Here is a 10,189-nt window from a genome sequence, read left to right on the forward strand (position 1 = left end):
TTAAAAAAATTTATACAACAATAAAATAGTTACAACTTAACAAGCAAGCCAAAAATCCTTACTCGACACCCGACCCATTTAAAAAATAAATATTATATTTTTACCCAAATACTCCCGACTTAATGATCAAATCTAATTAAATACTCACCTCATTGCTTTAACAAAAACCATTCTAATATACAATAAATTAGTATTATTTTTTTATAATATGTAATTTATTTTATATAAATTTAAATATATAATAATTCATATAAACATTAACACATAAGTTAAATTATTTACGGGTTATTTCGTCGGCTGTTTATGTTTAAGAACTTAATAAATATATAATTATTATAAATAAATAAAAACAATATTTTTAAAAATAAAATAACATAATCAGACAAAATATGTTCAGATTATTTATAAATATAAACGAATCTTAAATGAATTAAAGTACATATATCAACTTAAAAAAGATTTAAATGATGTTCTCAATACCATCAAATCATAATCATTTAAAAATATCTTTAATATGTTAATAATTTATATTAATATAAATGACTAAAATCAGTAATTTTACAAATAATTATAAAAGTTCTAAACACCAGCTTAAACCCGTCAACTATGTAACTGCTGTAAAATAAATAAAGGTTAAACAATGAATAGAAAATCTGGGTACTTACCACCTTTAACAATGTTGAACTAAATGAACCAACAAAACTTATCTATGACTATTTCCACTTTGGCTATGAGATTATAACGTAATAATATAACTATGTTGCTCGGATTCTAGCTTGAAGTAACTGTACCCGACCCATGTTAGGCACATATCTATATCCAGCATTCACACTCGAGTCCAAGTAGCATAGTGATTGAAGAAGTGGGAACAAATATGAAATGAAATGAAATAACCTCAGTGCACAAGACTTTACAATGTCGGGCCAACATAGAGCAGGAAGTCACTATCTTTGCAGCTTCCCGGCGGAGTGCAAGTATACCGATACCGATACAACACTGCAATAACAAGAGAAATACAGAAATTATACATAATTGCCACATGTTTTGATCCAGACGAAACTCCCTATATGTATGTGCAGGACCAATTACCAGACGGTCATGCTCTGAATTATGCTAGATGCCAGATTTGAAGCTTCAATACAAGAGAGACTATCTATTGTATGGATATTAAAATGTGGCCAGAGATAACTTACGTAGCACCAAGGAAGAAAGCAAGGGTAAGATTGAAGCCGAACAGAAACACTGAAACAACGGCAGTGAGAAGCATTGCCACTGAAGTAGAATAGACCTGCACCACATTGAATAGACAATGGAACTTCAACTGAAGGATTCAAAATGGTTACTAATATGCTATGAATGTACCATTTGATCCCTTTTATCACTTCTCTGAATAGGCTGATGTTTACTTTATGTTAAAAAGTTAATTTGCATAAGGTTTGATCCATCGAAATAATTTTAGTTTCAAGTGTGGTTAAATAATTCACTGGACACTTGGAGTATAACATTAGGAAGCCACAAAGTCATTCCTTAGCTTCAATTTCTTTCGAGGAGGCTTCTAGTATGCAGCTAAAGATTCTTAACATATTATTAAACTGCATACCACTTAGCTTGGGTTGCAGCAATGTTGTAAATAGTATAATCAAAAGACAGAAGATGACATTCTTGCTCATTAAAATAAAGCACCTTACTTACAGGTTTCAGCAGCAAGAAAACTGGATATTACATATAGTGGAAGCAGAGGAATAAACAAGAAACCCAGTCAACTTAAGAAAGACAAGCAACTTCCTTCATTATGCCATGCAAATGCATGATCATTACTGATAACCATGACATGCCTAACAAGTTTCTTAAAAAATCAGAGAGATCGATGTAAATGCAGACAAATCAATGATTGACTAACATGAAATTTTGGGTCATATCTTACCTTCACAATATTGTCTGCATATTTCATTACCATTGATACAGCAATTCCACTGCAAATGAAACAAATATAAGCATATTTCAGAAAGCAAAATATGGAAATTAAAAGGTCTTTAAAATAGTACTTCACTAGGAAAAGGACAATGATCATACAAATCTAAGCTCTCATTGCAAAATGAAGATATACTTTGGCAGAAACCAGAGATTCTTCTTAGATCTAGCTATAGTTAATTTGTTGAACATCAGAACTTCCATTTCTTGAAGTATTGAAGGGGCAGATCAGAAGAGAAGAGTTAGTCACCCCTTGATTGCTAGTAGTGTAGCTCATTGCCTATTAAATATGTTATTCCGAGTTCTGATAATTATAAAATTGCAATATGAACATTTTCTTGAGGTTCACAGTGTTCTCCAATAACAAACAAACTTTAATTCCATATATCGATCTGAAAAGATTGCAATATCTTCCTAGATACAATGTCAACAGCAAAACTGGAAATGGAGTCAGAAACTAGCTGCTAGCACGCTTCCTTGAGCCAGAAAGGAGAATGTAATACCTTAGTGCATGATTAAGGATCATGAGAGTGGTAATTATCGAGTATCCATGGAAGAAGCCCCTGAGCAAACAAAACAAATTTCAAAATATAACAGAAAGAACGACCACGGAACTATGAAGTTATTAAAACAGAAGCCTATTTTAAGATGATTGTTCATTTTGTAAGACATATATCATATGCATCTACAAGTAATGAGTCGCATACATGCACATGCACGATGACATGCAGAGTAAATAATAATGTTTCTAAGATAAGAGCCAGTAACAAATTTAAAGGCTCAGATTACTTGTTCATGACAGCATCAAAATCTTGTATCAGTATTGCTATAGCATTGAAGGCCATTCCGGAAATATACAACCAGAAATTCTGCACATTTATATTCCTTGATGGGCGCTTCTTAATTATAGCCTGCCAGCAGAAGTAAATAACCAACATGAATTCTATGTCACAGTCAAGAATTTTGCTAGTTGAACTCAGCAGAAACTCTGTATGTTTTTAACTGAATTAAGACTTTTTCATTGATAGAGAAGAATTATAAATCAATTAATTCAACCAGAACCAGAACGGTCAACATTGGCAAAACACCTTAACTATCATCCAAAAACAATTTTCAGCTTAGAAAAAAAGAAATGGAACAAGTATCTAAAAAAGCTTACCTCGGTGTACACTCCAGCAAATCCACTCAAAAGGGCCATCACCTGCAAAACAAATAAAGATAAATGATTAACAATTTTGATTCTGAAGCAATAAATCAATTTCACTTTTCTCCTTTATTGGACTAAAAGACATATATTTTGGCAACTTACAATTGCCATTATCCAACCTGGCAGAGATGTTTGAAGTACATGATCAGAACTGCAAAGTATAATGCAAATTGAATAAGGCACGGCCAAGTGATAAATCTTATAAATATTTCAAATTGAGAACAGCATGTCCCCATTTCAAATAGTCTACTCATAACCATATAAAGTATACAAGTACAAATGGTTCAATCATTAGAAAACAATTTTAGGCATTCATCGTCCACGTAAACCATCAGAAAACAGCAGCAAGACAATCTCCAAGGTCAATAAGTTTCCATCAAACAAGCATGTGCTCAGAAACAAACTGTGGATCCATCCAATCAAGGGAACAATTAGAAAGGTTTTATGATTCTTACCGAGAATTCAGTTGTGCTGTGGTGCAGCCAGCACATAGAAGAATAAAAGCTGCCCATTGAATATCACTTAACCTGAATCAAAGTAAATAAGAGCAAAATGAATGGAATCCAAAATGTTCAGAATATATGTTTAGTTAAGCATATTTTCCACTTGAATGTATATTAAGGTTTATTTCATAGAACTTATCATTACTGAGAAGTTCCATTGCCATGCTAAGCTATACTGAACAATCAGCAGATGTTATCCATCAACTCTTTTCTATGAAAAACATCAACATGCATGGTTTTAAGAAGCTTACTTTTTCTTAAGGATGATACTATACAAAACACCAGTACTGATAATATTCAGGTTCTTTAGTATCTGATAACCCGGTGCATCAACATAGGCAAAGATATAATACTGCAACATAAAATTGAAAAGCACATACAATTACAATGTGGAAAATAAGAACTTCGTAACATTACTTACAAGAAAAACAAACAATAAAATAAATTCACCTGCAGCAAATTCTTGACAAGATAAAGTAAAGCAGGAATGGGATAAACAATAACTTCATCAAGGGTTGTACTCAACCTGGTTCAATGAAAATGAAGGAAAAAAATATGTCAATCATCTCCATAGTCCATATTAATAAAAAAAATAGATTTAAGCAATCTCAAGTAAACTTACCTGTTATCTTCTGTAACACCTTCACTTTTCCATATTCTTGCCAAGGCTGCAAGTGACAAAGCACATTTCAAAGTCTCCACCTGTTTCCCAAAATAAAAGTTGGTCAATCCCATGAGCATCATGTCAAGTGGAAACACAAGATGACCATTCCACTCACCAAAAAGTTGGCTGTGGTAACACTATACTCGTACTTCCCAGCTCTCTTCGACCAGACAATAAGTATTGCTTGTGAACTTGTAAGAAAAGTCAATGCAACTGTAACAACTGTCCTACTCAAGAGAAAAAGGAAACCATCAGAAATTATATTTTCTGTTTATTTGTTTTTTCTTGTTTGAAGCTAATATTAGTAAAAACAAAACAGATCATATAAGCAGATCTTACTTGCGTTTCCACTTGGCCTGTTCCCTTGGAGGAACATTACTTACAGAAGCTGCATATCAGTGGAAATCATAACAGAAACGAAAAAACAAAGTCAGGATAAAATTCGTAAAATTGAAATTGCACAGCAATCGAATTGCACTTTAACCAAAACATACCAACCCCCGAAAACCCTATGCCTCGTAGATTCTCAATGTCATTACTTAGTGTTCCTCCATCATTATCCTACGAGTCAAAATTCATTCAAAACCATAATAAAAGATCGGATTAAGCCTCTTAATCTTGAACAAATTCCACAAATCAGCACGTAAACAAAATTTATTTATTTTTACGAGATTAAAAATTAACGAGATCGCAAAACTAAATTTACTATAATCGGAAACACTTTAAATTAACACTTCTTCAATCCAGTAAACAAAACAAAACAATCACATCAAAATTTTGAGGAATTCAAGGAGAAAAACAGCCACTAGATTCACATAATAAACTAAAGGAAAAAATAAAGTATAATGCCGTTAAATAAAACAAACTAGAATTGTAGCCAAAATCAACCTAAACATATCAGTGACGACGGATTCAATTTGGCATCCAGATATGATAATGAAGAACGTTGCGAGGTACGATTGATGAGAAAAAGAATATAAAGAAATAATAATAATACCTCATCTTTGATTTTGCGATACTCCATTTTCGAATCAGCTCGCAGCAGATCTCACTGTTTTTTTTTTTTTTTTGCTAAGAACAGTTTTGTTTTTGGGTGAAGGGAAACTAAGGAAAAGAACAATGGCCAGATTGGAACCGTACTTTGAGCTCAGTTCATGGGCTTTTTTGATTGGGCTTTTGAGATTTGTAATCTAAAGGCCAATGATGAGATTCAGCCCATTATTTAAGGGTGCTTCTGGATGAACAATGGTTGTGATGCCGTAAAATTTTTTACCTTACAATTATAGTAATTAATTTTATCATTATCGTTGTTTTTAACCTTCCCAGGGATAAATATACCGCCCATACAAAGGCTACCTAAAATCAAATCAAGGTGCAATTGAATACTTTGGAAAATAAAGCTGGATTAAGGGGCAGTTGTGAAAAATCAAAGCTATTTGAGGCTATTGTTTGGCAGCTCCTTTTTAAAAAATTATTTTAGAGAAATATTTGATATTTTGTGTATAAAATCTCATATAATAATTAAAGGTGAATAATGCTTTAAAAAAATTAAAGTTGTATAATTGATTTATTTGGTCGATTGAACCGATTTCTAACACATAGCCAACCGAGCTTTAACAATAGTTAGGTCAACTGATCTTAGTTTTAATTGATTTAACTAAACTACTTCGACATTAATCGAGTGTATCGGTGAAATTATCTATACTATATTTAAAACCTTTTATTAAATTAGTTTAATGAGTTATTCGAAAATCATACTTTTTTTTATATATAAAATGGGTAAAAATCCATGCATAGTAAAAAATTTCATGATTTTCTTAATCAAAATTTCACTTGGTTTTTACATAAATTTTTAATAGATATAAATTATGAATATATTAAAAATAAATTAAATTTATAAATATAATTCAAAAATTTTAATCAAAGAGATTGCTAATAATAACTTGGAAGTATAATTTACAAAGTCTACGATTGGTCATACTTTATATTAAACCAATAGCATTTCAGAAAAAATGTTCAACACAGAACTTTGAATAACCATCAATTTCTTGTGGGTCAGAAAAAAAGTCCCTCAACACCATAGCCTAGTTTGCTTCAAAGCTTTACCACCAACCATCTTCTTCTTAGCTTTGCTGTACAATCTGCCAAACACCAAGCAAAACCTTCAGTTTTCTGGATTGGGTTTTACCTGTTAGCAAATGGTTAACAACTCCAGCTACCAAATACGAGGACCGGGAAAAAATTTGACAACCCTACGGATTTATAGTTGCCAGTGTGATGGTATCTAAATGCACAGCTATATAATGCAACACTAACACGAAAATAACGAATTGGCTCATTATCATTCTATACAAGTTATCACTTCTCTATTTTTGTATTACTCCGATTTATATCCTAAATAGATTAAACCACAAGCTGTTTCTTTTACTTGAGCTTCAACTATCCGGAAACAGAAAAAAAGAAAAAGATGCTTCTGGAAACCAGAAAGAGGATATAACGAGACAGTTCAAAGATACCTGTACATGATGTGCGCGGCTGGAAATTATTGAGAATCGTGTGAATTTCTCATGCTAATATTCAGACTGTTTCGCATGGTTCGTCTACCAATCCATCCATTGCCTTTTTTCATCATGTCAACGAATTCACCATAATCAATTCTTCCGTCCTGAAATAAGGCAGAAAGTCGTAAAATTTGACACTTTGTCAACAAAATTTGCACAAACACCACCTTTTAGACTAATGTAAACAAAGATCAATGACTAAATTAGCTATGCCAATCCAGTCATGCTGGCGAAATGACATACATTATCTTGATCAACTTCTCTAATAATATCCTCGAACAAAACATCTGTCAAGTTATACTCAGCCCAAGCTTGTTGAAGCTCATCAACCGTAATATAGCCACTTCTATCCTTGTCAAAGTATTGGAATGCAGCAACGAGATGTTCCTCGTGCTCTAGTTTATTAAGGTGAACTGTTGCAGCTATAAATTCTCCGTAATCAATGGTCCCACTATTGTCGATATCAGCCTGAGAACAAATAAAATAAGTTCAGATTTTTAATAACTTATGGCAAAAGAACATGAAGCTAATATTTAGATATCTGCTTCATAACAAACTTACGGCATCCATAAGGGCCCTTATCTCTGCATCTTTCAAGGTTGAACCATATCTTCGCAAACCAGCTTTGAGTTCATCGAATGTGATTGCACCACTGTTATCAGTATCCATTGATTTAAACATTTCTCTCAAACCAGCAATCTCCTCCTCTGATAGACTTTCAGCTATTACCTGATTGCACAGATACATTAACCCTAAACCGGAGCATGTTTAAATCGAATATGAAGCTCAATGTGCTTGAAACTAAACTCTTATGATATTAAGTACAAAGATGAGCCAGAAATATAAAGAAAACGCCATTGTACACAGATGCAGCCTTGAGAATCTTACCCGTAAAGCCAGCTTCTTTAGTTTATTCATTGCCGAGAATTGTTTAAGACGAGAAAGTATAGCTGGATCAAGCACCTTATCGGGGGCAACCCCATTTTCACAAATCCAAGGATGACCTAATCAAATAAAAAGGAGGCAAAAGATATCACATTTTGATCCTTTATTTATTTATTAAGTATGAAATGATGCTACGTACATAATACTTTGTGAGCAGTGAGCCGCTCTGAAGGTCGAGAGCATAACATCTTCCGGATTAGGTCCTTTGCGCTATCAGATATTAGGGGCCATGGTTCTGAATCGAAGTCAATAAACCCTTTCAACACAGCATCGAATATTCCTTGCTGTGTTTCTGAAGAACATACGAAAAAAAACTTATGAGTATAGAGTTCCTTGAAAACTCGTAATAATACAATACCACAAAACATCATAAATACCGCCCCAAAATGGTGGAACACCACTTAGCAATATATAGAGTATAACTCCTGCAGTCCATACGTCAGCTTCTGGTCCATAATGTTTTTGGAGTACTTCAGGGGCGACATAATATGGGCTTCCGACCACATCAGTAAAAACTTGTCCTAAAGTAGCAAACAACACATTATGTCAACCAACTCGATTCTAGCTAAAGGGGCTTAATTACTCCATGTTAATCAACACATTGTGTTTAACAGGCGTTCACAATATAGAATATACCGCATAATGTCGTACTCGAATGCTTTCAGTAGAAATATAAGATTGCAAAACTTAGAATATTTCATTTCGTACCTGGTTTAAAGAATACAGAGAGTCCGAAATCAATCGCCTTGAGAGAGAAATCATCGTCCTTGTTAACTAACAAGAAATTCTCCGGCTTTAAATCTCTATGCATAACCCCGAGGGAATGACAAGCCTCGACGACCCCAACAATGATCCTAGTCAATTCAGCTGCCTTCCTCTCGGTGTAATGCCCCCTCTGGATAATCCGGTCAAACAACTCCCCTCCAGAGCAAAGCTCCATCACAATATGCACATACAAAGAATCCTCGTACGTGCCTTTAATCGTCACAATATTCTTATGACCGGCTAAATGATACATTATCTGAATCTCCCTCCTAACATCATCCACATCCTCTTTGGCAACCAACTTCGTCTTCGATATCGACTTGCAAGCGTACTCGATACCCGTGGAAAGCTCGGTACACAAATACGTAGTCCCAAACTGTCCTTGTCCTAACTTAGGACCTAAAGTGTAAAGGTCACGAATGTTGGGAGTCTTATGACCCATAACAAAATAGGTCTGGTTATCATTCCCAAGTTTCATGATGCTTTCTTGTTCGCTGGCCCTAATAGAAGCCGAATGATTATCGTTTTCGCCGGTTTCTTTGCCGGATTCTCGGGGAATTAATGGCTTAGAAGGGGGATTATTATTATTGTTATTAGAACTAGAACAATGTGAAGAAGTGTTGTAACCCTTACAAAGATTCCCCTTGGAAGGTCCACGGCATGTATTGCCCATCAAACAATCAAAGTTTCCCCCACAACAACACTGTTTTCCTCATCCAAGCATATATATATATATAAATAATCATCAAAATCCCACACTGCAACAATAAAAATGGAATAGAAAATAAGAAAATTTGGGACGAACCCATCATTGGGAACTTCATTACCATCATAAAAAAATGAGCTTTAAATCTAAACATTGAAACAATCCCACATCGGATCAGAGCTTCAAACATGCAAAGTTACCATCTTTCTAACATAACATCAATCAAAAAGGAAAAGTAAGAACAGAAATCCAGAAAAAGAAAATATGAAAGAGAAAATCAAGCTAGAAACATGTAAAAACACAACACAAGAATCAAAACTAAAAAAAAAAAAGAAGAAGAATCCAGAGATAGGAAGAATTACCAGTTTGGAGTAAAAGAAAAAGAGAAAAAGAGATGACAGAAGGAGAGACGAAGAAGGAAATGGCTATGGGGGGGGTGATGGATTGTTTTTAATGTTTGAATTTTGATTCCGTTTTTCTTGTTTGCTTATTTTTGGGTTGCTGTTTTGAGAAACATCGGTTCAACTGACTGACTGGATGTGTATTTTTATTTTTTATTTTTATGTTTAGACATTAATTCAATATGTATAATAAATTAATATTTTGTTTTTGTGGAATTTCTTTTAGGTAAAAGTACCTTCTCGATCCCTCCTAATCTTGATATTAAGCAAATTGGTTTACTTTAAAAAAATTGGAACAATTTAATCCATGTCAATTTCGAAAACAAGTAGTTAAAATAATTAATCACAACATTAATGCTTTCCATATAATTTTGGTTAGTATAATAATAAATTTAGCTCTCGATTTTTATATATTTTACGTAAATTAGAGGTAATATCAGTTCGATTTGGTCGGATTTTTTGGATT

General features: G+C 33.5%; 2 protein-coding genes across 4 annotated transcripts; both read right to left on the minus strand.

The window, feature by feature from the left end:
• Positions 1 to 504: 504 nt before the first annotated feature.
• LOC107898903 (CMP-sialic acid transporter 4) lies at positions 505 to 5,537 on the minus strand. Of its 2 annotated transcripts, none has more exons than XM_016824474.2 (15): positions 5,343 to 5,537; positions 4,840 to 4,906; positions 4,685 to 4,733; positions 4,461 to 4,572; positions 4,304 to 4,383; positions 4,132 to 4,207; positions 3,933 to 4,033; positions 3,634 to 3,705; positions 3,281 to 3,329; positions 3,131 to 3,172; positions 2,761 to 2,882; positions 2,475 to 2,534; positions 1,925 to 1,973; positions 1,194 to 1,288; positions 505 to 996 (listed from the first exon to the last, which is right to left on the minus strand). In XM_016824474.2, exons 1-15 carry the CDS (start codon positions 5,367 to 5,369, stop codon positions 945 to 947), a joined length of 1,053 nt encoding a protein of 350 aa, XP_016679963.2. In that variant the 5' UTR covers positions 5,370 to 5,537; the 3' UTR covers positions 505 to 944. The 2 variants fall into 2 exon arrangements, with proteins under 2 accessions (XP_016679963.2, XP_040967523.1); XM_041111589.1 differs by having other exon boundaries at positions 4,461 to 4,567; positions 5,343 to 5,376.
• Positions 5,538 to 6,259: 722 nt separating this feature from the next.
• LOC121228240 (calcium-dependent protein kinase 26) lies at positions 6,260 to 9,894 on the minus strand. 2 transcript variants are annotated; one of them, XM_041111590.1, is made up of 9 exons: positions 9,685 to 9,894; positions 8,560 to 9,374; positions 8,229 to 8,372; positions 7,991 to 8,143; positions 7,795 to 7,910; positions 7,468 to 7,635; positions 7,150 to 7,374; positions 6,862 to 7,010; positions 6,260 to 6,486 (listed from the first exon to the last, which is right to left on the minus strand). In XM_041111590.1, exons 2-8 carry the CDS (start codon positions 9,287 to 9,289, stop codon positions 6,888 to 6,890), a joined length of 1,659 nt encoding a protein of 552 aa, XP_040967524.1. In that variant the 5' UTR covers positions 9,290 to 9,374; positions 9,685 to 9,894; the 3' UTR covers positions 6,260 to 6,486; positions 6,862 to 6,887. The 2 variants fall into 2 exon arrangements, with proteins under 2 accessions (XP_040967524.1, XP_040967525.1); XM_041111591.1 differs by having other exon boundaries at positions 6,260 to 6,533; positions 9,685 to 9,851.
• Positions 9,895 to 10,189: the final 295 nt, after the last annotated feature.

Source organism: Gossypium hirsutum, chromosome A04 (genome assembly GCF_007990345.1).
Source record: "Gossypium hirsutum isolate 1008001.06 chromosome A04, Gossypium_hirsutum_v2.1, whole genome shotgun sequence".
Lineage (NCBI taxonomy): Eukaryota > Viridiplantae > Streptophyta > Magnoliopsida > Malvales > Malvaceae > Gossypium > Gossypium hirsutum.

Bases quoted from the DNA above. Each gene is read 5' to 3' on its own strand.
- LOC107898903 (XM_016824474.2), bottom strand. From the start codon at position 5,369: ATGGAGTATCGCAAAATCAAAGATGAG. The intron at 3,330-3,633 runs GTAAGAATCATA...TATACTTTGCAG, and splicing joins ACAGCACAACTGAATTCTCG to TTCTGATCATGTACTTCAAA. The intron at 2,883-3,130 runs GTAAGCTTTTTT...TTCTGCTGGCAG, and splicing joins TTGCTGGAGTGTACACCGAG to GCTATAATTAAGAAGCGCCC.
- LOC121228240 (XM_041111590.1), bottom strand. From the start codon at position 9,289: ATGGGCAATACATGCCGTGGACCTTCCAAGGGGAATCTTTGTAAGGGT. The intron at 8,144-8,228 runs GTATTTATGATG...TATGTTCTTCAG, and splicing joins TGTTCCACCATTTTGGGGCG to AAACACAGCAAGGAATATTC. The intron at 7,375-7,467 runs GTAAGTTTGTTA...ATTTGTTCTCAG, and splicing joins TAAGGGCCCTTATGGATGCC to GCTGATATCGACAATAGTGG.